This window comes from Trachypithecus francoisi, unplaced genomic scaffold (assembly GCF_009764315.1).
Source record: "Trachypithecus francoisi isolate TF-2019V2 unplaced genomic scaffold, Tfra_2.0 Lachesis_group0, whole genome shotgun sequence".
In the NCBI taxonomy this organism is placed as follows: domain Eukaryota; kingdom Metazoa; phylum Chordata; class Mammalia; order Primates; family Cercopithecidae; genus Trachypithecus; species Trachypithecus francoisi.
Window position 1 is genome coordinate 32,366,361 of NW_022681453.1, and position 27,534 is coordinate 32,393,894.

The 27,534-nt window shown below is 39.3% G+C and overlaps 1 protein-coding gene and 1 long non-coding RNA gene across 4 annotated transcripts; one reads left to right on the forward strand and one right to left on the reverse strand.

Annotated features, from left to right (window-relative positions):
• Window positions 1-829: 829 nt before the first annotated feature.
• PSMD6 (proteasome 26S subunit, non-ATPase 6) lies at window positions 830-13,896 on the reverse strand. Of its 2 annotated transcripts, none has more exons than XM_033210338.1 (8): window positions 13,204-13,896; window positions 12,239-12,444; window positions 9,231-9,376; window positions 8,754-8,973; window positions 8,534-8,642; window positions 3,671-3,839; window positions 1,186-1,263; window positions 830-1,037 (listed from the first exon to the last, which is right to left on the reverse strand). In XM_033210338.1, exons 1-8 carry the CDS (start codon window positions 13,346-13,348, stop codon window positions 941-943), a joined length of 1,170 nt encoding a protein of 389 aa, XP_033066229.1. In that variant the 5' UTR covers window positions 13,349-13,896; the 3' UTR covers window positions 830-940. The 2 variants fall into 2 exon arrangements, with proteins under 2 accessions (XP_033066229.1, XP_033066230.1); XM_033210339.1 differs by lacking the exon at window positions 13,204-13,896 and adding an exon at window positions 12,785-12,926.
• On the forward strand, window positions 13,736-27,534 carry LOC117083087. 2 transcript variants are annotated; one of them, XR_004436931.1, is made up of 8 exons: window positions 13,736-13,821; window positions 14,570-14,687; window positions 16,471-16,532; window positions 16,694-16,834; window positions 17,319-17,409; window positions 19,028-19,144; window positions 21,056-21,259; window positions 27,236-27,534. It is a non-coding gene; the product is annotated as an uncharacterized LOC117083087 (long non-coding RNA). The 2 variants fall into 2 exon arrangements; XR_004436932.1 differs by having other exon boundaries at window positions 21,056-21,198.

A 27,534-nucleotide genomic window follows, 5' to 3' on the forward strand; every position in this document is an offset into this window, starting at 1 on the left:
CATTCTAATCTTTTAGCAAATCCAGCTGCCGCTACAATCCATGCCACCGAATGCCATAGTGAGACTTAAAAGGTAAGCCAAATCTGCACTTAAAATTACCAGTGACTTTCCCTGTCTGTCTTTCTTCCCTCCATATGTGCATGGGCTTTCCCTCCTTTACACTTAAATGTCACCTTACCATAAATGTCACCTTACCATAGAAGCCTTCCACAACACCTCACAGAAGAGAGCCTATACCCTGTATCTCTCTCTGGTTTTATATTTCTTATAGTACTTATTCCTATCTGACACACTGAAAAAAAAACTGATAAAACTAATAAAGTAATAAATTGTTTCAAACAGGGGAACAACTTTGTTTTCCTCACTGCTATTACTATGGTCCTACTTTTGGAAAAAGGATTCAATTTGCTAATATTTACATACAAGGTTTTAAAAAACTAAGATCGGCCTTGGTAGATTCTGTAATCCAGGTTATGTCAGTGTCCTAAAATAGGGTAACTTCCTGTCCTATATGGTTACTTGTTTCTGAGGGAAAGCTTATTACACATTTTATTATCTTCTATCTTTTGTATACTAAGTGGGAGACACTGTTTAATTGTAGGCCACTATATAGTATGTACTCTTCTTTCTAAAAAATCAGGAAGCTTACAGGTAAGAAATAACGGGCTGTGTCACCATCTGTATTTTACTGATGAGGCAGTCAGGATCTGAACCCAGCTGCAATCTTAACACTATAAACCAGATTTTCAATAATGAATAATTCAAGTGACAGTATTTTAACATAAGTGGACCCCATTCTACATGGCATATGTGTTTAAGAAAAAATAAATGGAAAGAAACAATGCATATTTATTTTATACAGTTGACCTGGGCACATAGTGAAGTAAGCTATAAAAATTCCAAATAATTATCTCTAAAGGAAATCCTTTGTTACATGGCTTTACATATTAATTACTCTGGAAAGTTTTTGAACTCTGTTTAGTAGCAGATCTCCTTTCTTGATAGTTTCTTGGTACTGCCAGTTCTTGCTATCAGGTCTATAAATAAATTCAAGAAAAAATGAATTATTTACCAGTCACATTACTCCATGACAAGTTGACCTACTTTTAAAATTTAAGGCACTTAAAATTTAGGAATGCCCCTTATTCTGAGCAGTGTAACAAATGATACACAAAATGAGAGTACCTGTTGGTTTCTACTATTTCATTCACTTTATCTATTTTGCAGTGTAGTCTCCCAGCAGCAATAAACCTGGACAGTTCCCTAATTTAGAGAAAAAAAATAACAGCATTAGCTTTATAGAATATTCTTAGAAAAATGCAAACTGCATTAAAATACTGTCTTAAAATTGTAACATTTAGCTTCCCTTCAAGCTTGTTATTGCATATGCAGTAGTTGAGGTTGTCCCTGATGTTATTGCAGGCTTTAAGTCATCTAGAATAAACATGATCCTAGAAGTTTATATTCAGATAGAAAGTAGATCAAACAATGAAACCATTCATATGTACTCTGAGAAAAACTGTAGGTTAGGAAAAATTAGGGACTAAAACTGATTAAACTAATAAAGTAATAAACTGTTTCAAACAAAAGACCTAAAACAAAATTATGGAACACAGCCCATGTGTAAACACATCAATAGCAATAGTATTTACTAAAACAACAACCCCTTCCCTCTCCAACATGTCTTGGTCTAAACAAGTGAGAGGCGAGAAATGATGTAGAATTATTGCTTTGCTCATTTTTAAAAAGGGGATTTCATCTAAAATGTAGTTTTTTAAGGGAGAAAGAAAGAAGAATCCATAACAACCCAGATTTGAAATTCTTAGGTATCACAGAAATTTAAAACAAGGGCTTTTTAGGTAACAACAACTAGAGATCAATGGTGCAACCTTTGCCTTAATCTTAAGCTTGTCTTAGAACGTGAAGAAAAAAAGCTGAACAATTCAAATACTACCAGAATTCAGCTACTACCTGAAAGGTACCAGCTGCCTTGCATTCACTTGTCATCAAGATGACTTAAGGAATACTGCTGTGTGTGCCCCTAACTAATTAAGGCTTTATCATCTTCACATCACAGTTAAGATACTGAAATATCACAGTTAAGATACTGAAGAGACATAACCTGACCAAAGCCACAGAGTTGGAAAAAGAAGCAAAGCCAAGCCCTTTTTCTCATGCACTGCTCACAACAAGCCACTCCTTCCACTGACTCATGAAAAACATAATGCCCAGCCTGCACCCTAATGAACAACCCTCTTGGAGAGTGGTCATCTGACTTCAATTTCACAGACTAGAATTCAGAAATGGAACAAAATCTTGGGATACCTGCCTTCTGTTTTGGTAAGGATCATTTAAAAAATGTGTTGGTGTCTGAAACTTACCTTCAAGTGGTTAAAAAACAAAATGTATAGATTGTGACAATATGTTAAAAGGTACTGTACAATTCTTTAGAATGTTATGGATGTTTGAAATTTAAAAAATACTAAAAAGAAAATGGTCTTATTTAAAAGAAATGCATCTTCATTTAAAGTTTCCACTGCAGACCATTGAAAACACCATCATCAACATTTAAAAACACCCACATGTGGGAGCCACCGATCTAGATACCATCTGGACATCCCATACTGTGTATGTCTCTTCCCCAACTCTACTCTTACCATCCTCGTCCAAGCCACAGTAACATCTCCTCCAAGAGCTACTAAACAGCGCAACTGGTCTCTGCTACCTTACTCTATATAAGACACTGCAGAGGACCATGTAACTTGGGCTCAAAATCTTCCAGTAGCTCCCTATCAAACCTAAATTAAAACTCAAACTCCATTCCATGACCTACAAGACCCCTACACAAATCACCTAACTCTCCATATATTATCCTCACAATCTCCTACTGCTCCCCCGACGATGCTGGAGCCACACTGACATTTTGTGTTCCTACAACATCCAAGCTTATTCCTGACTCAAAGCCTTAGCCTTTTCTATCCCCTTTTCTGCATGCAGAAGGACTCCGTATGCCTGACTCTTCTCAATTCAAATCTCAAAGCAAACCTCATCTCCTCAAGCATGCCATATGTAAGGATAGCATTTTCTCATCTCCATAGGTTCATTTCTATGTGAAATTACCTTTTATATTTATTTGCTTCCTTGCCATCTCTTCCCTACTACTACAATGAAAGTCTGTGAAGAGGGAGCTGTAAAACAATACCAAACATACAGTAATGGCTCATAATAAGTATTTGTTCAATCACTGATGCAAGTACTAAAAGTCCCACATTTAACAACCAATTTGACCAGAATTGCAGCAGCAACCTAAAAACTGGAAGGAATTATCAGAGGGGATATGAACAACTGTAAAATACGAGATCTAAGAGTCATTACTGTAGCTGCAGTGTGGTCTACAAAGAAATTACAGAAGACAACTCTGGTAACAACTGGTCTAATGACCTTTAACAAATCACTTAGAGTCACTACAACTCATTTTCCCATCTGTTATTGCAAGGGGCAGACATGAGGAAGGCAGAGGCGACAGGATATGTTTTGATAATATTGAGGAAAAAACCTCCCCCCTCCCCGTCAAGGTTGAGGGAACCAATGTAAACAAGTAAACTGTACAAGTTCATGTATTAAAAGGCAACTTTAAAACTTCAATTAACGTGGCATTATTCAGACTTACTGATCAATGAATTCCACACCAACACCAAATGCTTCTGCCATATAGCCAAGGGTTAATGACCTGTATGATTCCAGCAGCTGACTGTATGCATGAATTCTCATTTCTCTTACATAGTATCGATAATGAGGGGCAAAAAGCCAGTCCTTTTTCATTTCCTGTTCCACAACCGCTGCAATGAATAAAATGACAAATTATAAGACTCTCCTTTTCAGATAAAAAGATTAAAAACTAAAGCAACACTAGTTGAGTCCAACAGATAGATGAACAAGTATCAAATTTCTCACTGCCCTTCCACATCATGTCATCAACAATGGCAGCAACAGCAATAATAAAGAAGGCCAGGTATGTAAACATCATCCTTAAGTAGCAGGTGGCTATTTGACATCACCATCAGAAAGAGCTCAGCTTCTAAAGGAACTTGTTCACAGATGACAAAGTTCCCGTACTAACATTTTAACCATGGAGAACTTCTTAGGCCTTAAGTAAAATAAAGTAAAATTCATTTTTTAAACAATTCTAACAGAGAAACAGCAGGTGCGGTGAAAAATGATTTATACAGACCAGAAAAAAGGTATAAACCAGACATTTTCAAAAAGCAACAAAACTCAGAAGCAAGAAAGCAAAGACTGATGACTCCTATTTCCTGTTTATTTGTTCATGTAAATAGTCTACATAACAAAACACTATGAACAAGGTTTGAAGACAAATGATAAACTAGAAATTTTATTTACAATGATGAGTTAATGGCCTTGATCCAGAAAGGTCTTTAGAAGTCAATTAAACAGTAAAATGTATGTAGAGTATTAATGAGCAATTCACACAAATATAAATTATTTTACTGAATAACTCCTGTATATCACTGCTCTAGATAGTTATATGGCAGTGAACCAAAAGACAAGATCCTTGCTGCCACAAAAACTAAATTTTCAAAGGGCAGAGACAGATCAACAAATACACAAGATAAATCCTGTGAAGAAAATAAAAGTAACATGATACAGTGACGAGCAAGTCCTCCACCGGAATGGAGTGGACAGGGAATATCTCTTTGAGGGGCTGGCTAAGCACAGAGCAATGTAAATGATAAAAAAGTCTGAAGGCAGGAAAAGCATGGTTAAGCCCAGGAACAGAAAGGATGGCAGACTCAGTAATGCAAGCAGGAAGACAACTACAGGGATACAGCAGGTGAGCAAGAAAAGAGACTCTAGAGTATACTTATGTTTGTGGTTTCAATGAGATGGAAATCCCTGGAGAAGGAGAATATTTGTTTTTAGTGTTGGGGGTCAGGGTGGGATTTAAGCATACTTTGGCAGTGTTCAAGTGAATATGCCTATTAAACAGCCAAGTGAGGACACTAAGGAGGCATTAAGGCATGAGTCTGGTGCTCCAGTTTGGGGCTGGAGACATGAATTTGTCAATCACTGCCATTCAAACGTATCTGATGGCACAAAATGAAGATAAGAGACAAGGGCAGTAACTCAGTCTAAGGCAGTCAGTCACTGAGAGGTGTAACAGTGGATGAGGAGGTAGGGCCAGAGAAAACAAGAGCATGTTACTGCAGAACCAAGAGAAAGCTGTGGTGAGAAGCAAAGGATGGTCAACATCAAGGCAGATAAAGATGAGCAAGGGAACACATGATTTAGCAACATGGAGTTCAATGGCCACTAACCATGAGATGGTACGTATTCTCACTAATAAGAGAAATGCATAACACATCAATAAAATTATTTCTGTCCTCTCAGACTGGCAAAGAGTATGGAGAGGGTGGGACAGGCTCCCTCAAATGCTATAGACTGAGAGAAGTATAAATTATGTAAATATAAACTGGCATATTTCTGGAGGGCAACAGTAGTCAAGACACAATATATTTAACCTTTGGAAAGTTCAATTTCTTAGACTTTTTTCCCAAGGAAATAACAAGTGGGAAGGATGCATTGTTGGAGTGTTCAAAACAGGGTTGCTTATAATAGGGCAAAACTGGAAACAACCTAGTTTTCTGTCAGTAGAGGATAAATTATGGCATAGCCAATACAGTGAAATACTAGGAAGTCCTTAAGAAAGGATAACATGAAGCTCCTAGGAACACTACCTGTTCAATTTGCTGCTATTCTCAATGTTAGTACACGACAGCCACTCAAAAACTAAATGACCAATTATATGTATAGTGACATGAAAAGATACACACATTACTTGTGAAGAGAAAAAAAGGTACTTAGAAAACAGCATATAAAATACATCCACAATACATAAAAGTGTTACATGCTTGTATCTCTGGATAACAGTACCCCTGAAGGACACACTTGAAAACCTGATTAACAGCAGTTGCCTTTAGAGAAAGGACACTGGTGATCATATATTAGAGAAAGACTTTTTCTTCTTTATATGATACTGTTTACAACTGTATCATATAAAGTGTACATATAGTGTATAGTATATGTGTACATATAGCTTTGGTTTTTAAATTTTTTTTCTTTTTTAAAGTGCATATAATAAATGGACAAAAGGTCTAGAAGGATATATAACAAATATTAAAATCATTGTCTCGGGAAGAATTTTATGTGAGTGAATGTGTGTATGGATTTGGGGGTGAGGTAAGATACAAAACCTTTCACTTTCTCAGTTTATTTTTGATTTCTAAATATAGTCAGGTATTACCTAGAAAAGGACACTACTTCCTTTTCCAATTGAATTATTTTAGAGCACGTTAGTACCAAGTACTATCCTGCTGTCAGGGTCATTATGAAGATTAAAAAAAAAGCATAAGGTCTGCTCCCAGAAATTCTAGTTAGCAAAGGAGGCAAACTAGGAAATTATCACAAAACAGTGTGCTAAGTTTTAGCAAGTGGGGCATGTGGCCAGTAAGTATATGAAAAGATGCTCAATGAAACTAGTCATTAGAGAAACACAAATCAAAATTACAATGAGATACCATTTCACACCCACAACGATACCTATAATCAAAAAGACAGAAAATAGTAAATACTGGATGGGGGAACACTGGGACCCTCACACACTGCTGATGCGAATGTCAAATGGTGCAGGCACCTGCTTTGGAAAACTGGCAGTTACTCAAAAAGTTTATTAGAGGGTTACCATTAAAATGCAGCCATTCCACTCCATATGTCCACAGAAAAAGCTGTACACAAATCTTCATTATAGCATTATTGATAGTAGCCAAAAAGTGCAATCAACCCAAAAATCTATGAACTAATGAATGGATAAGTAAAATGTAGTATATACGTACAACAGACTATCATTTGGCTATAAAACAAAATGAAGTACTGATACATGCTACAACATGGATGAATGTGAGAGCATTATCAAGTGAAAAGCCAGGAACAAAAAGCCACTTTTTTTCTGACTGCACTTAGATGATATGTCAAGAATAGGCAAATCCGTACAGACAAAGTAGATCAGTGGTTGCCAGGGGCTGGAAAGGAGGAATAGGGAGTGACTGCTAATGGGTATGGGTTTCCTTTAGGGGTGATCAAGATGTTCTGGAATTACTCTTTTCAAAACCTTGCCAACATACTAAAAACTACTGTATTGTACACTTTAGGTAATTTTATGGTATGTGATTTATACCTCAATTTTTTTTAAAGGAGGGGGCATACAATAAGAGCCCCAGGAATGCAGAGAAGTAAGAGATTTGTTCTGACTGAGGGAAGCAGGGAAGGGCTCCATATTTGAGTTGAGTGATGACCAGGAGACCCCAAGCATAAAAAAGGGAAAAGAGCAATTCTACAATATAACCTGATGTACAAAAGCAACGTAACTTTATGTGTATGTATGAGAAGATAAGGCCAAGTGAGTAACTCATCATGCTGGAGAAACCTGTTCCTACATTACCTGAGGTAAGTACTATGAATTCTCACAAAGCAACCCAATTTGTATGCATAGAGAAAGCATCCAAAAACACTGGGCCAAAAGCCACTGCAAAAACATTAACAGTTATCATTTAGAATCCTCCATTCCTACTTTTCACCAATGCTATCTATTAAACCAAACACCTTCTGAAAAACATTAACAGTTATCATTTAGAATCCTCCATTCCTACTTTTCACCAATGCTATCTATTAAACCAAATACCTTCTGAAATTTGCAGCATAAACAAGAGACTATATCAATGTCAAATTTTAAGTTTTGGGAAAGACCCCTGGGTCAACTTCATGCAAGCTAATTCTTCTATCATCTTAATAGTTTGTGTCATTATTAGGAAACCAAATAGCCAGGAAAGAATGGGGACAAGAGGGAAAAACAAGCAAATGTGTGTAGGCAGGATCACTACAAACTAGCTTTGAGGGAATACAATTATGTTCAACAGATTATTTTCTTAACCCATAGCCCTTGAAAATGATTTGCAAATCAGCACAAAGATTTAGCTATTTAGCTATTGCATACAGAATAACCTATTGCTGAATTCAAGGTTCAATTAATCTCTAACCCAAATCACATTCAGAATTCCCTCACTTCTTGCTCCATGAAGCTTAATATTTATAGCCATTTGCTAACTTTTGCCTTATACTCCATTACGACTCTAAACCAGGGGTCTGGCAAATATCCCCAGCAAAGGGCCAGAGAGTAAATATTTTTAGGCTTTGCAAGCTACATAGCTCTCTGTCACATCCTCCTTTTTTAAACAACACTTTAAAAATGCAAACTTCATTCTTACCTCCTGGGCCATACAGCAGGCCACAATCTGATGACCCCTCTTCTAAACAAAATTGGGCACATTAGGAATACTGATCAAAGACATGCAGCTATCTACACACTACATTTCTCAGATAGGTAAAAAATCTTCTGAGGTTATTTGCACATAGGATCGGGAGTAAGACAGATAATCAAAAATATCAATTCTGTCCTTACCTAATGATTGGAAGAAAACAGAGTAACGGCATTCATAGAGTGAAAACAGATACTGCCGAACTGCTGGAAGACTGTGCAACACTTCAAGAATCTCTGCTCCTTTAATGACCTAGGTATTTTAAAAAACATATATACAAAATTCAAAAATGTACACTTTAATGATTTTGTGTATTTAAACAAAAAAAGTATTTAAATTTGAGTGTAAAAGTTTGGTCATTACCTTTTCCCTGAGATCTGGTCTTTCTAAGGCAATCATACTGACATAGACAGTATAAGTCACAAATGTTTTATAATCCATGAGTTCATAGGATGTAAATGTTGAAACAGTGTCAAGGAAGAGTTCGGCTGCCTGTTTGAAATCACGAATAGCCACACAATAAAGACCCTGATACACTTTTAGGCGGTTTCTCCTGTCCCAGTCTCCTCCTTCTTCTATTAAGCTATAAAATAAAAACAGTAAGATCATAGTCTGGAAACAGACAAAGCCATGTTTGAAAAATTTTCTGTTATTTGAAATGAGAAAACAACTTTTAACAACTTGAACCAAAAGGAAATATTTAAAATATTTTACTAAATAAGTACATCAATTATTTGACCAAACTTACTGGCTGTAAACAAAACAGGCAGTTTCTTATATCAACTTCTCATTTGTAACATCATAATTTAGAGAGAATATAATCCCACTGTTAGAAAGTACCTTTTGGCCTTTTCTGTGTTTCGTGTGATGAGATCATTATCCATATAAAATAAGCCAATCCTAAGGAGATAGAATACAATATCCAATCGGTGACCCAGGGCCACAGTTTTGTCATATGTCTTGCGAAAGGCTGTCAGAGCTCCCTCCTGTCAAGAAAGCCAAGGCAATAGGTTAGAAAAGGCTACAAGTTTCCAAAAAAAAGCTATCAGCTGTCTGGGATTTTCTTCAAAAGTTGGGGGAACAGGTAGGAGTAGAGGTACAACAAGATGGCCATTAACTGGTAATTGTTCAAGCTGGGTGGTAAGTACACAAGGGTTTATTATTCTACTTTCTCTACCTGTATAAAGTATTAAAAATACATAAGAAATGCCCAAGCATATACTTAGATTCTGGAAAACAATTTAAGAAAAATATAATATATTCACAATTGTTAAGTATTTTTCTTTGTTCTGTATATTCAATGTTTTCTCTCTTTAATAATCACAATATACTATTTCAAAATAACTTAATCATATCTGAAGGGTTTTGGAAATTGTATATTAGTCGCTGTTAGAATATGACTTAATTTGTAAATATATAATTTTCTCTCAAAGCGTTGTGGGATGTTTCCTTTGCTTTAAAGACGAATATGAATAAAATAATTTATTCACACTTGGTAGTTTTCATTATGTGTCTGCCTGGTTTGTTTTATGTAATTATTAGTTATATTTCATAAATTTATAAGAGACTGGGAAGAGAGCAATGGATACACCTAGCACTCAGATCTTGGTTTTTAAATACTATCCCCCACTAAAAGGAACCAGGGATCCTAGGAAAAATGGGTAATTCTAGGTTTATTAGAGTGAAAATAACAGGTGAACCTGTGACATTTTGTTTTATCAGAAAATAAGACTAATGAGATACGTCAAAAGGACAAAGTGTCTTGAAAGAGCCTCTACTAACAAATTTGCAACAAACTTAGCACCATAAAGAATAAAGACTCTCATCAGTGGTAACAGTGAATAATAAAAGCCCACTAAGTCCATTAAGTATTTAGTAATACTAAATAAAATAGGTGGGGAAAAGTTCTTTTTGGAAGAATGATATTTAATAAATACAGAGGAAATATAATATTAGAACATTTTACAACTTCCTGATACTGATTCAAGCATGTCCTTGTTGAAATTCTTCAAAACCTGAATCAAAAGTTTGAAGTTTCTCATTCATATGTAATATATTAGTCTTTAAAACCAAACCACAAATACACAGCTTAAAAGTAAATGGAAACCACTAGATAATTCTAAATTTTTATGTATTTTCCAAATTTTTACAATGACCAAGTCTTAAGTTTACAACCAGAAAAGAGAAAAAAACCTCGTTTTAGACATACATTACAGAACATTTAGGCACTTATTACGTGCTAGGTACCAGCCTAAGCTTTTTCCTATCTTGAATCCGCATTAAGTAGAAACTATCAGTACCCCTATTTTACACGAGGAAACCGAGGGTTTCATAAATCATACTTAACAAGGTTGAAAATAGAACCCAGGCAATCTGATTCAAGAGTTGACACTATTTTTATTTTATATTGGTACCATGTCATTCTATATCTAAATACTTCCAGGCAAATAATTTAAAATTAAGAACATTCAAAGCCCATTTTCTTAACCACTATTACACAGTTACTCAAATTTCAAAGATCCAGTAATGGTGGGTACCCCTCTGGTGCCCTGATGGTGGAGTAACCTGGCTGTTATATAGAACAACTGGCCACACATATTTAAAAAAAAAAAAAAAAAAGTTCATTGTCCCAACAATTGTTTCATATACTATACCCTAGAGAAACACTAGCATATATACACAGAGACATACATAAGCATGTTTTTACAGCAGCAGTTTGCTAAAGCAAAAACAGATGAAAACACCACACATGTCCAACAACAGCTGAACAGGCAAATAAACTATGCCAGAGCTAGCTCTACTGTGGAACATTTGGCAGCAGTTAACCAGGATGAGCCAGATTTATGTATGCTGGCATGGAAAGACCTCTTAAATATAATGCTGAATGAAAGGGGCAAACAGGACCGTACACTAGTACACTATGATCCCATGTACGAAAAAAAAAAAAAAAAGACTAAAAAATTTCTGCAGGTATTAATTTTTTTTTAAATTGGTTCTTTTATTGAGCATTTACATTTTTATATATAAAATTTTACATAAAAAATATTTTATGGCCGGGTGCAGTGGCTCATGCCTATAATCCCAGCACTTTCGGAGGCCAAGGCAGGTGCATCACCTGAGGTCAGGGGTTCAGGAGTTCGAGACTAGCCTGGCCAACATGGTGAAACCCGGTCTCTACTAATAATACAAAAAAATTAGCTGGGTGTGGTGGCGCACGCCTCCCTCAGCCTCAGCTACTCGGGAGGCTGAGGGAGGAGAATCAATTGAACCCAGCAGTGGAGGTTGCAGTGAGCCAAGATCACTCCATTGCACTACAGCCTGGGCGGCAAGAGTGAAACTCCGTCTCAAAAAATATATATATATTAAAAAGTTTATATAAATGCACAATAAAAGAACTGAAAAGCCTATCTCTGGGCAGGTACAGAGTAAAAGATCAACAGAACTTCAGCATTTACTATACTGTTTCTTAGTTTCTGCTAAGGAAAGTATTACTCGTGTAAAGTACTAAAGACACGAGACCAGTGCTTCCCAACCAAGAGAGAAAACTGCTGAAAACGATCCCAATTTTGTAAAAGCAGTAAATAAAATTCTCTAGATCTACACTTACGTTTTTATTGGCACGGGGTGAAATGGGGAAGAATACAGTCCTAGCTGCTGTTTAGGGAAATGACAAGGCATTGCATGGAGACTTTTTCATCTTTACATTGATTCACTAGTACAAGTAAGCATGATTACCTTTATACTTTTTCTAAAATGAAGTCAATTTTTTTAATGAGGAACGATTATCTGGAATAGTCCCCAGTTTTAGCCCATACTAACTACAGAGAGGGGAAACCATCTCCACTCACTTTGTCACCTATCCGGCAGAGGTACTCAGCCTTTGCCATCATTGCATCGCGAATTTCGCTCTCTCCTAGATTCTTCTCTGCATCTTCCAGCTCCTCATCCAAACGCTTCAACTCGTCTTCATTTGCCTTCTTCATTTTATTGAGTAGGTCCACGTCTATCTGCCAGTCGAGGGATCTGCACAAGGCTTCATAGTAAGGAGCCATGTCTGACATGCAAAAAGAGGGATGTGTGAGTGGGGACACTTGTGCCCTCAAGTCAAAGTCAGCCCACGTCTTTCACCCCCCGACCCCCAATAAGTCATCCACCAGTCTCTTCCCCACTAACAGGAAGGCATGGGATGGCGCTTAATAATCGACTTGGCAAAACATGAAACGTATGCTGGTGGGAGGTTTGCGTGAGGGCCAATCCTGGCACTGCCAACCTCTACTAGGGCTGGAGGGAGGGCAATCCTCGGTTTGCTCTTGCCGGAATCTGTTCCAAAAGTCTTCAAACAGGGAAAGACTTTTTATACACACATACTCACATACATATGTTCAAACACTCACATTCACTATAGAAGGGCCAAAAAGAATCGAACCCAAATTTCCTTCCACAGGCAAGCTGAACTCTCCTGCTGGAATACCCTGCGCCTGGGAGCAGTCCCGAATGACAGTAAGTCACGGGGCCTTTACCCTGTGCCTAGCACCGGGATAAATATTAATGCCTCACGACTCTCCTCCAAGCTGCCCTTACAGAGGAAGGCCGCAAAGAGATGCAAACCGCTCCGAGATAAGGCGCGGTCCCCCAGGGTATCCCCAAACCAAAGCAAAACCCTAAGGACCGGAGAAGCCAGGCCTGGTCTCGGAGACCCCGTCAGAGGGACGCCCCGGGGTCTGGAGCTCCACCAAAAAAAGTCCCCGCAGGCTCCGGAACGCGGGGACGGCCCAGGCCTAGGCCGCTGACTCGGCGCTCGTGCGGGCCTCACTGTTATCGCGGACGGCCGCCATCAGCTCGTCGCGCACGGCAGCGTCTCCGCGGTGCTCGGGCAGGCTGAGCAGGAAGCGCAGCTGCGCGATGCGTAAGTCGGGGTTCTTGGGCAGACCCTCCTCCTCCAGGTTCTCCAGCGGCATCGCGGCGATGGGGACAGTGGCTGACAGGAGACAACTCGGTTCCGACCGGCTGCGGCAGCGGAAGCGGAAGCGGGAGGAGTCGGCGAATACGCCCGGCAGCCTCCGGCCCGACTTCCGGCCCCGTCGCCGCCGGCAGCGTCCTCTGCTGGACACCTCCGGGAACGCCTCGCCCGGCCTGGGCGCCTGCGCCCCAGTGTGGTCACCGGGAGCTTTTACACGCTCAAGGCCCCGGCAGAGTCGCAGAGTGGGTGCGGCCCAACTCAAAAGCCCAATTTCTTGAATCTCTTTCTCACTCCCTTTTTAGCTATTTTACTTTCCGTTTGTAACTGATGGTACCTTAAGATTTTTTGAAAACTGAAAATGTAATAACAGCATCGCTAAAAAATCACCATAGTTTGTCGAGTCGTTACTCTTATGCATCTCATTAAAATCATCTTCATGCTGCGAGGTAGTACTATTAGCCTATTTAGTAGGTAAGACAACTGAGGCACAAAGACGTTAGGGAAACTGATCAACCAAGGTCATGTAACTGCCGTGTTGCAAGGCCTAAATGAAAACCCCTATCTAGAACTCTAAAATTCACATTCTTTCTGCAGTTTTTAGAAGAAAAAAACTGCACCCAGGATTCTGCGTCATAGTACAACAGCATGATCGTTTTGTTTACACATAAATTAAATCAAATCATTACATGCCTGCATTTTCAGACTCCTTTTGTTCATATTGCTGTAGATCTTCAGAACTGGTCATGGTTACATTAAATTCCGTTTTGTTTTGTTTTTTTTGAAACGGAGTCTTGCTCTGTCACCCAGGCTGGAGTGCAGTGGCACAATCTTGGCTCACTGCAACCTCTGCCTCCCAGCTTCAATTGGTTCTCCTGCCTCAGCCTCCCAAGTAGCTGGGATTACAGGCCTGCACCACCACGCCCAGCTAATTTTTGTATTTTTAATAGAGACGGGGTTTCACCATGCTGGCCAGGCTAGTCTTGACCTTCTGACCTTAAATGATCCGCCCACCTCAGCCTCCCAAAGTGCTGGGATTACAGGTGTGAGCCACCCTGCCCGGCCTAAATTCCATCTAATGGATTTACCGTAATTTACTTTCACTCTTCCCTCTCTTAGAGGTATCTTTAGGTTGACCAGAGTTTTTACTTACGTAATATAAAAACTTAGATGAAGACTTTGGATGTCTAGATCACTTCATGTTTTGCATCTTTTTCCTTAGCATAAATTCCCAAGAAGGAATAATGGACTAAGGAAAGAAGGATTTTGTGACTTGGGGATATTTAATGTTAAATGGTTTTCCAAAAGAGCTGAACCAGTTTACACAGCCGCCGAAACAGGTGAGACTGCCACATCTCAAAGGCAGCAGGCATCATCACATGATTTAAATGTATTATTTGTTTCTATAAAAATGAAACAAGCATTTTGAAGACAACTCAAATGATAGAGAATATATGAAGAGTAAAAAATTACTATTAAATAGCTCTCCACCACTGCTAAACTTTTGGTGAAAAACTTTCTAAACATCTTTCATTTAGTCATTCAACAAACATGGTTGCATGGTTACAAAGTACCAGGCACTGTCTTAGGCCTCGAGGACTCAGCAGTGAAGAGCACAAAGCCCTGTCTTTGGAACTTACATTCTAGAGAAGCATAGCTTCTTTAAAACTCACCTGGGTATTTTAACATGATAATTCTATACTCGCACACTTTATTTTATTTATTTATTTATTTTGAGATGGAGTCTCCCTCTGTCACCCAGGCTGGAGTGCAGTGGTGCAATCTTGGCTCACTGCAACCTCTGCCTCCTGGGTTCAAGCAATTCTCCTGCCTCAGCCTCCCAAATAGCTGGGACTACAGGCGCCCACCACCACACCCAGCTAATTTTTGCATTTTTAGTAGAGACGGGGTTTCACCATATTGGCCAGGCTGGTCTTGAACTCCTGACTTTGTGATCCAGCCGCCTCAGCCTCCCAAAGTGCTGGGATTACAGGCGTGAGCCACCGCGCCCGGCCTATACTCACACATTTTAAACTGTGTTTTGCTCATTCTACCAGGTATTGTGGATATCTTCGATGACAATGGATTGACCATATAGGATTCCATTATATTTATTTTTTTGTTTGTTTGTTTGTTATTTTTGAGACAGATCTCACTCTATTACCCAGGCTGGAGTGCAGTGGGGTGATCTCGGCTCACTGCAACCTCCGCCTCCCAGGTTCAAGCGATTCTCCTGCGTTGGCCTCCTTAGTAGCTGGGATTACAGGCATGTGCCACCAAGCCTAGCTAATTTTTGTATTTTTAGTAGAGATGGGGTTTCACCATGTTGGCCAGGCTGGTCTCAAACTCCTGACCTCAGGAGATCCGCCTGCCTCAGCCTCCCAAAATGCTGGGATTACAGTGTGAGCCGCCACACCCAGTCCATTGTATTTATATACCAACTTTTTCCTCACGAATCCTTAACTGTGAACTGATATGGGTTATTTTTGTTTTTTTCACTCTTATTAATATTACAGTGTCAGTTATCTGTGTGCATATATATTTTCACACTTACATAGTTATTTCTCAATCTAAATCTCTAGACGTGCAATTGTTGAATAAGAGGGTGTTAATATTTTATATTTTGATATATTCTGTAAGGATTTTATGAATTATTTTCCACAAATGATAAATCAATTTACATTCCCACTAATAGTGAACAGAGAGCCTGCAGGGGAGAAAAAGTAGTATCTTTTCCTCACCCATTGCAAGGTTCATAGCTGAGGCACCTGTAATAAAAGATAGAATAACAGGGCGAGGAGAGATGTCTCACACCTGTAATCCCAGCATTTTAGGAGACTGAGGCAGGCGGATCACCAGGTCAGGAATTTGAGACCAGCCTGGCCAGCATGGTGAAACCCCATTAGCCAGGCATGGTGGCGCACACCTGTAATCCCAGTTACTTAGGAGGCTGAGGCAAGAGAATTGCTTGAACCCAGGAGGAGGAGGTTGCAGTGAGCTGAGATTGCACTACTGCACTCCCACCTGGGTGCAAGTGCAGCAAGACTTTGTCTCAAAAAAACAAATAAATAAAAATAAAATAACAGGAGAAAAGCACACAAATATATTTAATATAAATTGTAGGTGACATGAGAGCCTTTGGAAATGAAGACCCAAAGAAATGAAGACATCTGTATATTTGTAAGGTAAGTTTGATGAAGAGTGGACAGTTGTGTAGAAGTGTGGTCAAAGGGGGTGTGATGTGATGGTAATAAATTGGGAGGACTTAGTAAGGTCTGTTTGTTCAGATTCTTCTCTGTGTCCCTGTATCTTCATATATAAGGATATTTCTTTCCTTTGGGCATAGGGATAATATCTTTGGAATGAGAGTCTTATGACCTACCTTATAGGAAGTTCAGGGAATTCTTTTATAACTGGCTTCAAGCGAGAAGGGCCCAGAGAAGATGAGAGTGACCTTCCTGCTTCTACCACTTCTTCAAAGCACAAGGTGTGATATTTTGAGGTTGCGTGTCCTGAACCCCATCAAACCTGTCTCCCAATGTACTTTCATTGACCATTTTAAGCTTTGCTAACAGTTGCTTTTCCTTTGCATTCCTTTTATGATTAGTGAGGTTAATTTTTTTTTTCACATTTTACTGACCAGATATATTTCCTGTTTTATGAAATTCTCGTTTGGCTTTGTCAGTTCTCTATGTAATCTTTCCACACTGACTAGTAAGCAATCTTCATATTTTAAGGAAATTAACTTTGTCAAGTATCACAGCTTCCCCCCTCATTTATTTTTCTACATTTTTAGGGGTTTTCTTCAACATAAAAGCTTACAATGTTTAAATAGTTAAATGTATCAGCCTGTTTATATTTGTAACAAGAGTTGGATATATGATCCAAAACTCATGTTGAAGTTTAGGGGGAAACCGTAAAAGTAGTCTTGTAGTTTAAAGTGTATGTGACTGGTATGTTCTGGTTTCCAGTTCATCCTAGTATAGATGCATCATCAAATTAAGGTTGCAACTGCCAGAAGATCTCAATTGCAGGGGATTCTGCGACTCATCATTATTCCAGGTGCAAATGAGCTTTGGCGCACAATGCCCTGCTGTCAGTCCCCCCAACTCAGCACGGAGGAGACCAATTTCCGGTCAGATCTGTCTTCTTCTTCTCTTTTTGCTATCGTAACCATTAATTGCTGAGGAATCAATCGAACCCTGAACTCTTGCTGTCATTTGATTGCCCAGCTGATCAAAGCAGCTCTCTGCCCCATATTGACAACTCATTATTGAACAGTAAATTGCCCATTCCATCAATCTCTTTGTAACCATTAACTCAATTTGACTGGATTAACTAGTTTTACAAAGACCCTTCTTTTAGCTTGAAATCTGAGGTTTTTGTAACCTCAGGGAGGAAACATAAATATGTATCTTCTTGGTAGATATATATCCTGCCCCATGGAAATTAAAATGTTTGATAGAAACAGGCTATCGTGAGCTAAGGACATAGTTTTCTTATTTGCTCTGGTTCTAGGGTTTATTTTAAAAATCACTTTTTCCTCACCTCATTTTTTAAAATCTGTGTTACAAGCCCTTTGCTATTAGAACCTGGTTTTATTTTGCGATCTCACCAAGCGGGGCCCTCTTCCTTTTCAGCCTTTGTACTTTTCCTTTATGTGAGATTATATGGCTCTGAAAAGGCTGCTCTGATTTAGGGCACTGGATTCCTTCATTGTGAGCAGAGCGTCGTCAGCTCTCTGTACAAGCCCCACGGGCTGTTGATTGTGATGACTACCATGCCCACTGCATTAAAAAAAGTTCCTCTGAGTGTATAATTAACTTTATCTGCTTTGCTCACTTTTAATTACATGCACTTACAGCTTTTTCATTGAATTTCAAATACTTTATGTGCCCGGCCCTGATTATAGCTTCCCTGTATATGTCCAAGATGGGTTTGTGCAGGCAGAGTTATCTCTGCTCTTGCCAGCATCCTTCCTGTTAGGCAGTTATTGATTACACCACACAGGATGGAAACTTTCCATAAAGCATCTGCTTGGAACGCACAGAAATTTCAGGGTTATTGTAGCATAATGATCAATTGATGTAGCATGCTCATTTCTTCCTCACTAAATTACTCCTTTCCAAAAGAGTATTTTGAAGGAAAAAGAGTGCTTACGAACACTGTTGTTTCTGGAGCAGTCTGGGTAATTGCTGTAAGCAGTATCAGTTTTCTTTTTCCAAGATGAGAAGACACTTGCACAAGACAGGGAGAGTGAAATGTGTCCCCCAGGATGACACACTTTATGCAACCCCTCCATCAGCGTAGACCTCTTACTACGTGCTGGGGTTACCAGACAGAGCAGTGGTCACAAAATTCATGGGGTTCACATTCTGGCGGGGAAAGGGTAGAAAGAGACAGAGAAGCAATACACCATTAACTAAATTATTCAGTTAGTGGCAAAATTAGTGAAGGCATGAACGCATGAATGGAATAGGAAAGGTTTTTTATATATATATATAAGGTGGTATTTGAGATTAGATTAAAATGATGGCCTTGGGTTAGGGTCATCTTTAAAGACAGTTACTTTGTGCCAATTTCCTTAGTTCATTTAATAATTACCCCACTTTGTGTATAAAATAAGTGGTGATGAAGAGGTTTTTCTAGCTCGTTTTCCTCTTTGTGTTTTGAAAATCAGCACACAGTCATCTGCAGGGTGCTAAGGATACAATGATCCTGGAACATGATGCGAAAAATCAGGAACTTGCAGCTGAACCAGGGCAGCCATTGAGAAGCGGCCATCCTCCCATTTCTGGTAAATTGCCTAAAATGTACATATCAATCATGTTAACCTATCATACCTCTAGTTCCGCCCACAGTCCATCTGTAGGGCTCGTCCTGGGTAGACACATGACACCCAGGGAAGCAGTTTGAACTGCAAGTAACCATCTACCTGAAGCCTACAAAGGGTCCTGGCATGAGAAGTGTTGTTCCAAAGGGAAGATCAGGGACACTCAGACTTTTACTTTTCAGAATTTGAATTAGAAACTGTGGCTAGAATCACCAGTTAGTAGTGGGTGTAGACACCATAGGGTCGTGAAATAGAGGGGAGGATGTTGGAGGAGAGCAGCCGGGATATGTCAGAGATGGAATAGCAGGCTGAAATCATGGGCAAGGAGGGGCAGGAAAAACAGAGGTACGCCTTACTGAGCAAAGGAGCCCGGAGGGGATCTGAGGAGAAGCAGACAGACAGAAAAGAGCCTAGCCACAGAAAATGATGGCAAACTGGGGTGGATCATCATCAGCCTATGTGGCAAAAGAACTGAAGTCAACCTTACACGCAAATCCAGCAGCGAAACCATCTTTACAACACCAATCCATGCTCCTATTCCTGCTCTTCCCAACGCTTTGAGTTCATGCCTCTTGCCTTCGCTGACCACCCTATTTTCTTGAGTACTAATATTCCAGTATTTGTAAGCACTTGTTAAATTATACTCACAATAAATACTAGTCACTTACAGTCTCATAGGGAGTCTCTGCTCCTAAGAAGAACAATTTTCTGCAATTTAACAACAGTACCCATGCATTCACCCAGCAATCCTGCTTCTGGTAACTTATCCTGAAGCTTCACCTCCAAAAATTCAAAAACACACATGCACAAAGTTATTCATTGCAGCATTGTTTAAAATTGTAAAATATTGGAAGCAATGTAAATGCCCAAATATAGGAAAATGTTTGTATAGACGATGGTACTTAACACACGATGGGGTATTATGCAGCTGTTAGAAAGAAAGAAAGAAAGAAAGAATGAAAGAAAGAAAGATCTTTATGAGCTGATAAGGAGCAATTTCCAGAAATCAAATGCAATTATTTAACAACAAAAAATGATAAAGAGGACTAGAGGAGAGACACTATAAAAAGCATAAATTCAAAAGTAACCACTGGAATATGGAATATCGAAAGAAAAAAAAAGAAGAGTGAGTCTCTGATTTGTGTAAGCAAACAAGTGAAACTAGGACACAGCCACAGAGCGCTATGGTAACACACGCAGCAAGTACATTGCAATTTCTTAAGATAAACTTGAAGAAACTACCCTGCACGCATTGAAACAGCGCTGTCTCAACCACCCGCTGATGCAGCAAAGCATAGGAACAAGAAAGTGAACTGGGAAAGAATGAACCAGCAAACATTTCAACAAGAGGTGTGGTCTAATCATGGGACGAATCAGAACCGTATTGGACTCCTATCACTCCTCTGTACTACTTAGTACTGTTTTTATTTTAACTAATTAATTAATACCTTTTTGGAGATAGGGTTTTGCTCTGTCGCCCGGGCTGGAGTGCAGCGGGGCAATTTCAGCTCACTGCAGCCTCGACCTCCTGGGATCAAATGATTCTTCCATGTCAGCTCCCTAGTAACTGGGATTACGGGGTTGGCCACCACACCTGGCTTTTTTGGGTAGTTTTTGTAAAGACGAGGTCTCGCTATATTGCCTAGGCCGGTCTGGAACTCCTAGGCTCAAGCAACCCACCTGCCTCTGCCCCACAAAGTTCTGGGATTATAGGTGTGAGCCACTGAGCCTGGCCTGTTTTTATTTTGAATTTTTTGTTTTTTGTTTTTTGCAAGGCGCACAGGAGGTTGGCGGGTGGGTGAGCTCGACGGTTTCGGGTTACAGAGGTTTGGAATCCATCCCTCTTCTCGCGCTGCGGTTTTTGCTTATTCACAGCCCCTTTCCTCGGAAAAGCCCAAGAGAAGTGTTTCAAGTGGTGACCAGCAGAGGGCAGCAGTATCCACCGCTTCCCGCAGAGCACGACGTGCGGGTGTAGATTGTCTTCCGGGCCCACCGGGCGATCGGGAATTCTAGGCCAGGTGGGTGCGGCGACATGCAGCCCTAGCAAAGGACAGGGGCGCACGAGAGAGGCACTGGATGGTAAGCACAGTATTTTCTAAATCTCACAGGAGAAAAATCACTGAAAAAATCACTGGTGTAAAAGCTGAGTCTGTCCTTTGAACTCCCGCCCTGATTTTAGTTACAAATGAAGCAAAAAATCCTTAAAGATCTATGTTCCTACATTTAGACCTTGACCTCGACGATCGCCTCGGAAAACATACAAATCATTATTTCCTTCATTTAGTCAACTACCTATTGATTTAACCCCTACTTCCTGCTCAACTCAGCATCCCTTGTCGTGGGCAAAAAAAGCGAATGGACCCCGACCATTGAAACAAATAAATTTAAACTTGGTTTGAAAAATTCCAAGTCAATGAATTTTAAAAAGTGAGTTAGTATCATACCAATTTAGATATTTTTAAAATAATGTTTAATAAGCAGGTTAATAATTAGCATTGGCCTAAGAAGGCAATGTTCTTAAATCACAGAAAACATATTTCAACTGTGGCTGTGTGTAGGACTTTGTGATTTCTTTATTTCCGATTTCCTTAGTAAGTTATTCAACCTTACAGGGAAACTTTTTAAATTTTACTTTGCTCTTTTAAATTAGCCTAATAATAATAATGGTGTCAAAATCTTGTATAGCACTTGCTATGTGCTAGGTACTTAAGCATTCCGTGTATATTAAGTCATTTAATCAATTTAACAACTGTATCAGATAGATATCATATTACCCCATATTACAGAGGTTCAGAGAGGTTAAGCAATTTGACCAAGGTCACACAGCTAGTTCATGACAGAGTAGGATTTGGACTCAAAAAGTCTGAATTCAGACTTCATGTTTCAAGCCATATCGTATTCTTATTAAATATTAGTCACAATATGCTCTCCACGAATAATGGCCTTCCGTATAGAGTCAGTTCCTTCTCCCTCCCTTGAATTCCTACTTTCGAGCATTCTAGATTGATTGATTACCCTGGTCCTCCCTACCTCCCTCCTTTCCTATGAAATGCCATGCCATGTCACATGAACCTTGACATTTAGAAGATAGAATTCTTTTGTTTGATTCAAGTCTTTTTCCTTAAGGAACATCACACTCGATTCTGATCTTTTTTTGGAACCCTTTGTTGATAATTTAAATGACTACTTTGTGACTTTTTATAGAAGCCTAATTAAAAATGCATAGTTTAAAAATTAATCACCCAAGTCACCCAGACTCAACATCTGTCATCCTCCCTCCCTTTTTTCCCCGAGGTAATTTTTCCAGGTCCTGTGGCTGCTTCATCCTGCTTCATTCCCTAAAATGTCTCCTAAATCTTCTTTCGTATTTCAGTAGTGACTCCAAGTGCTTCTTACCCCCAGCCTGGGCTTTTATAACAACCTCTCAACTGGTCTCCAGACCCCGATCCATCCCACAAACCACTACCAGATGAAGTTTCTGAAAGCAGTGCTCTGGCTGAGCTGTATTTTTTGCTCTGAAACCTCGCATGGCTTCGCTTGTCTGTGGAATTCAGTACTGAATCAATTAAGAGGTAGTCTTTTCACTGACTTAGTTTTACTGTTCCCTGGTACACAAAAATACTTCCTTCTATAGGTAAATTCATAAAGACACACACCCAAAAGTAGAACAGAGGTTACCAGCGGCTAGGGAAAGGAAAACGAGGAGTTAGTGCTTAACGGGTACAGAGTTTCTGTGGGGAGTGATGAGAATGTTTTGCAGAAAGACAGTAGTGATGATTGCAATTAATCCCTGTGAATTATATGCTTGAAAATGGTAAAAATAAAATTAGCCAGGCGTGGTGGCTGGCACCTGTAGTCCTAGCTACACTGGAGGCCAAGGGAGGAGAATGGCTTGAACCCAGAAAGTTGAGACTGCAGTGAGCCATGACTGTACCACTGCACTCCAGCCTGGGTGACAGAGCAAGACCCTGTCTGTAAAATATAAGAAATAAGAAAATGGTTAAAATGCCAAATTTTATGCATTTTTACCATAATAAAAAGTTTAAAAAGTATACTTTATTCTAGCCCAATTAGATCAATTGTTCTATTCTCTCTGAACCCCATTCCCCTGCTTTTTAAGCTTTATATGAGGCAGAAAAATATGGTCTCTCCTTATTGCTGACAACTATTTCTCGAACCTTGCAAGGCTTCCTGCTTCTTCCTTCTGGTCAGTGAAATATTAGAATAAAAATTTCAGAATATCTCTGGTGACTTTTATTGCTTTTCCATCGCGAGTTTATAGGAACATTCTTTTCTTTCCTCTCAGTGAGCATAGGCTTCCTAAAAGCACACAGAAATAGAAAGACAAGTCTATTTCATGGACTCTGCTTTCTAATCAGATGGTCTCTTGTGGAATGTTGTCTCTGGGGAGGTCATAAATGGTTGTCACACCATGTGCTGTGAAGCCTTATCTTCTCCTTTTCAAAAGCAGGCTGCCTGGTAGGTTTCCTAAACCATGTACAAGCCAAATTTTTGTTTGAAATGTTTAATATTCTTCTTTTTTATTAAGAGAGAACACTGATCCCCACACATTCAGCTTTATTTTAGGAAGAAATAATTTAACACCTAACCCGTTATTTTTATTTTATTTATTTATTTAGAGACAGAGTCTGTGGCCCAGGCAGTGATGCGATCTTGGCTCAATGCAGCCTCCACCTCCCGGGTTCAAGCCATTCTCCTGTCTCAGCCTCCTGAGTAGTGGGGATTACAGGCACACGCCACCATGCCTGGCTAATTTTTGTATTTTTAGTAGAGACAGAGTTCATAATGTTGGTCTAGAATGCCTGACCTCAAGTGATCCACCCATCTCAGCCTCCCAAAATGCTGGGATTACAGGTGTGAGCCATGGTGCCTGGCCTAATTTAGTGCCTAATCTGTTTAAAATGATGTTGTAGTTATTGTATAGCCACTTCGTTGTCACTGAGAGATCTCTCAATTTGAAGAGCTCACGTCTCTAGAGGAACAATTATAAGCAAGCCTTGCTTAAAGAATTCCACTCTAAGAGAAGGATGAGGGGCATTCTGGGGTCATGGCTACCCAAAAACAACCCTTCTTTATCTCCATGCTCAGTTCTGCCTCTGCATCTCATGAATTCTTTCTACTGAGGCCTAAGGGAAGTGAGGCTCAGGGGAGACCTTTAACTCTCTGGAAGCCCAGGTGGAGAAAACTGGTGGAAGTATTTTTTCCCTATAGGCTGGGGAAGTACCTGGAGACCAGGCTTCCAATAGCCTAGGATGAGGACAAGACAGTGGAAGATGCTGGAAAGAATTTGGCCTGCAGTCATCCACAACTCGATGAAAGTTGTGGATGGATGGTACCTCCTCAAATTGTCTGTGGTGACACCTGGTTGACATTGTTTTCCCATCCTTCAAACCACTCCTCTCATCCACAACAGACATATACATACAACAAAAAACTCATGGGAGTGGCCTAAGACTTCTCAACTGCAATACTGACAGCTAAAACATGATGGAGTCACATCAAAGGGAGAGGGACAGCAACCTAGAAATCCTATACCCAGCTAAGATATCTTCCATCTGTCAGGCTGAAAGACATTTGAAGATAAGCAAATAGAAACTATAGCACTCCAAAACCCCTTTCCAAGGAAATAATTAAGACTGAAAACCAACCACAGGTGAACCAGAAGAGGCATCTGAAGACGGAAGAAGATGAACAGAAGAGGTAAAATCACTCAACAGGATGTAGAGGGCCATTGTGGAGCCACAATACTGACATTTATTAAAACAATGCAACCAACAAAACATTTATGTACCAAACTGTAGAAGCCCAATGCCTCAAGCAAAACTATACAAATCCAAGGATAACTTGATGAAAGTACTATTGTAATCAGGGGCTGCTATATAGTTCCCTTAGCATATGCAGCAGAAAAAAAAGTAAGCAAGAACATAGAGGATTTAAAAATATAATCAGTAAACTAAATGTAACTTGTACTATAGAACCTTACATCCATTGAATAGCAGTATATTTCTCCATTATTTCAAATGTCCAGGAATATCTATAAAAAGTGATCATAAGAAGTGATGTAAATTCACAAATAAAACCTTAAAAATTCAAAAACATTGAGATTTTATAAGACATGATTTTCCAATACACAGTCTAACAAAATAAGACATAAGCAATTTTAAAATGGCCAAACATTTTACCCATTTGGAAACTAAAAGGTAGCTGTTGATAACCTTTGGATTAAAAAGAAAATCAAAAGAAAAATCACCAGCTTTCTAGAAAGCAATGAAAAGGCGTGTACAACATACAAAGTCCGTCAGACACAATGAGACCCAGCCTGGATGAGAGTTTACAGCCTTGAATGCCTTCCCTGCCAAAGAACAACCAAAAAGGGGCTAAAGACTCACTTCTATAGTTTTTTAAAAAGAACAACATAGTAAACCCAAAGTAACTAAGAAGAGGGATGAAATAAAAATAAAATACAAAGGTAATAAAATAGCATATCTACAGAGAGGAAAAATAAACTCAAATATTGCTTCTTGGCAAAGGCCAGTGACACCTACAGATAAGCCCCTTCAAATCCTGGTGAAGGAAAGAGTGAGCAAGAGAGATAAAGACAGTGAGTGTGAACAAAAACAGGCTAGATTAGAAATGTGAAAGAAGAAATAACCATAGATATAGAAGGGATTAAAATCATTTAAGAGACTATGATAAGCAACCCTATATAACAGTTTCAAAACTTGGAAGGATTAATCCCTAGTAATATAATAAATTATGAAAATTGACCCAAGGAAAAAAGTTTAAAATTCTAAATCATCAAAGACAAGCTAGAGATATTAATAAAAGATCTATCATATCTTTTTTTTTTTTTTAAAAAAACAGCCATAGATGTTTTGGAGACATTAGAGATATTTGAATATGGACTGTATATTAAATGATATTTGGGGATTATTACTAATTTTCTTTGCTGTGACAAGTTAAGTATGACAAAGCCCTTATTATTAAAACTTGCATACTAAAGCATTTAAGGAAGAAATGTCCTGATGACTGCAACTTTCTTCTCCCCCACACCCACATATCCACACACACACACACCCAAACATAACAATATCATTATAAAACTATAGTGATCAAAACAGCGTAATATTAGTGTAAAGACAAAGTGTTCAATGAAGCAGACTAGGGAGTCCAGAAAGAAACCAGATATAGACAACTGATTTTTGACAAGGGTGAAAAGGCTACGTATGAAGGACATGAGTTACTTTTCAATAAATGGTATTGGAACAAATGGATATCAAAATGGGTGGCTCAAAATCTCAACACACAACAGGCACACACACCTTTCCAAAAGAGTGAGAACCAATGTACCATATTTGCTGCTTCCATCTTAGTTTTCAGAGTCTGATTTCACAGGCATTATATTACCTAGGGCTCTTTTGTGGTTGAAAGCCACAGAAATAGACTCTGGCAGACTGAAGGCAAAAGGAAATTTATTCAAGGGAGATATGGATGCGTACAGGATGCAAGTCAAGCCTGGAGAACCAGTTTTATTATGGTATCTCCAAGGAACTCCAGCAATTTGGAGGAACTTACTTTAGGGAGCCAAAGTTGAGATGAATTAATTCTAGCATTTGTTCTACCTTATACCACCCCCTTCAAGATTCAGAGTGGGGAGAGAGAATCCAATTGGTCCATTTGGGTCCCATGCTTGTCCTTGGCAAGGCAAGCCCCCTGACTGACAATCCTCCAGGAGCATGCACTTTAGGGAGGCAAGTCATTGCTCCTAAAGGTATCAGGGTGTGTTGCCAGACAAAGAAGGGGTGATGCTGGGCAGGGAAGAACGACTGTGATCACCACTGTCAGTGTTCTACTTGGAGTCTTTGCACAACTGGGTTATTAATTCTTCCACAGAGGGTGTGATCCTACTTAAGTTCCATTTAACAAGCTTGGGTGGGAAAGCAGTATTAAAGTATTATTAATTCACATTTTTTGAATTAATAAGTCAAATTATAAAATATCTTTCTCTGAATCTCCATCTTATTGATCTGGCAGAAACTCAGCTGAGTCATTATTGCACCCAGGGATTGGGAGGTGACAAGGCTGGAGCCCCATGTCCTAGAACTGTGCCTGGAATAGCACTCTCTCTTCAGAGCACTGAGAGGATGCCATGAGAAGCCTACACTCACGGAGCCCCATGAGCCCTTCTGGTCTTGAAGAATCTTCTCCACTCCTGTGCCTTTTTCATTTCGGCCTCCTCTCATCCTCTAAGAAACCAAACTTCCTTTCCTCTCCCTGAGCTAATCCCTTCAATGAACTTAAGATTTGGGACAAAAGTCAAGGAGGGAGGTTGT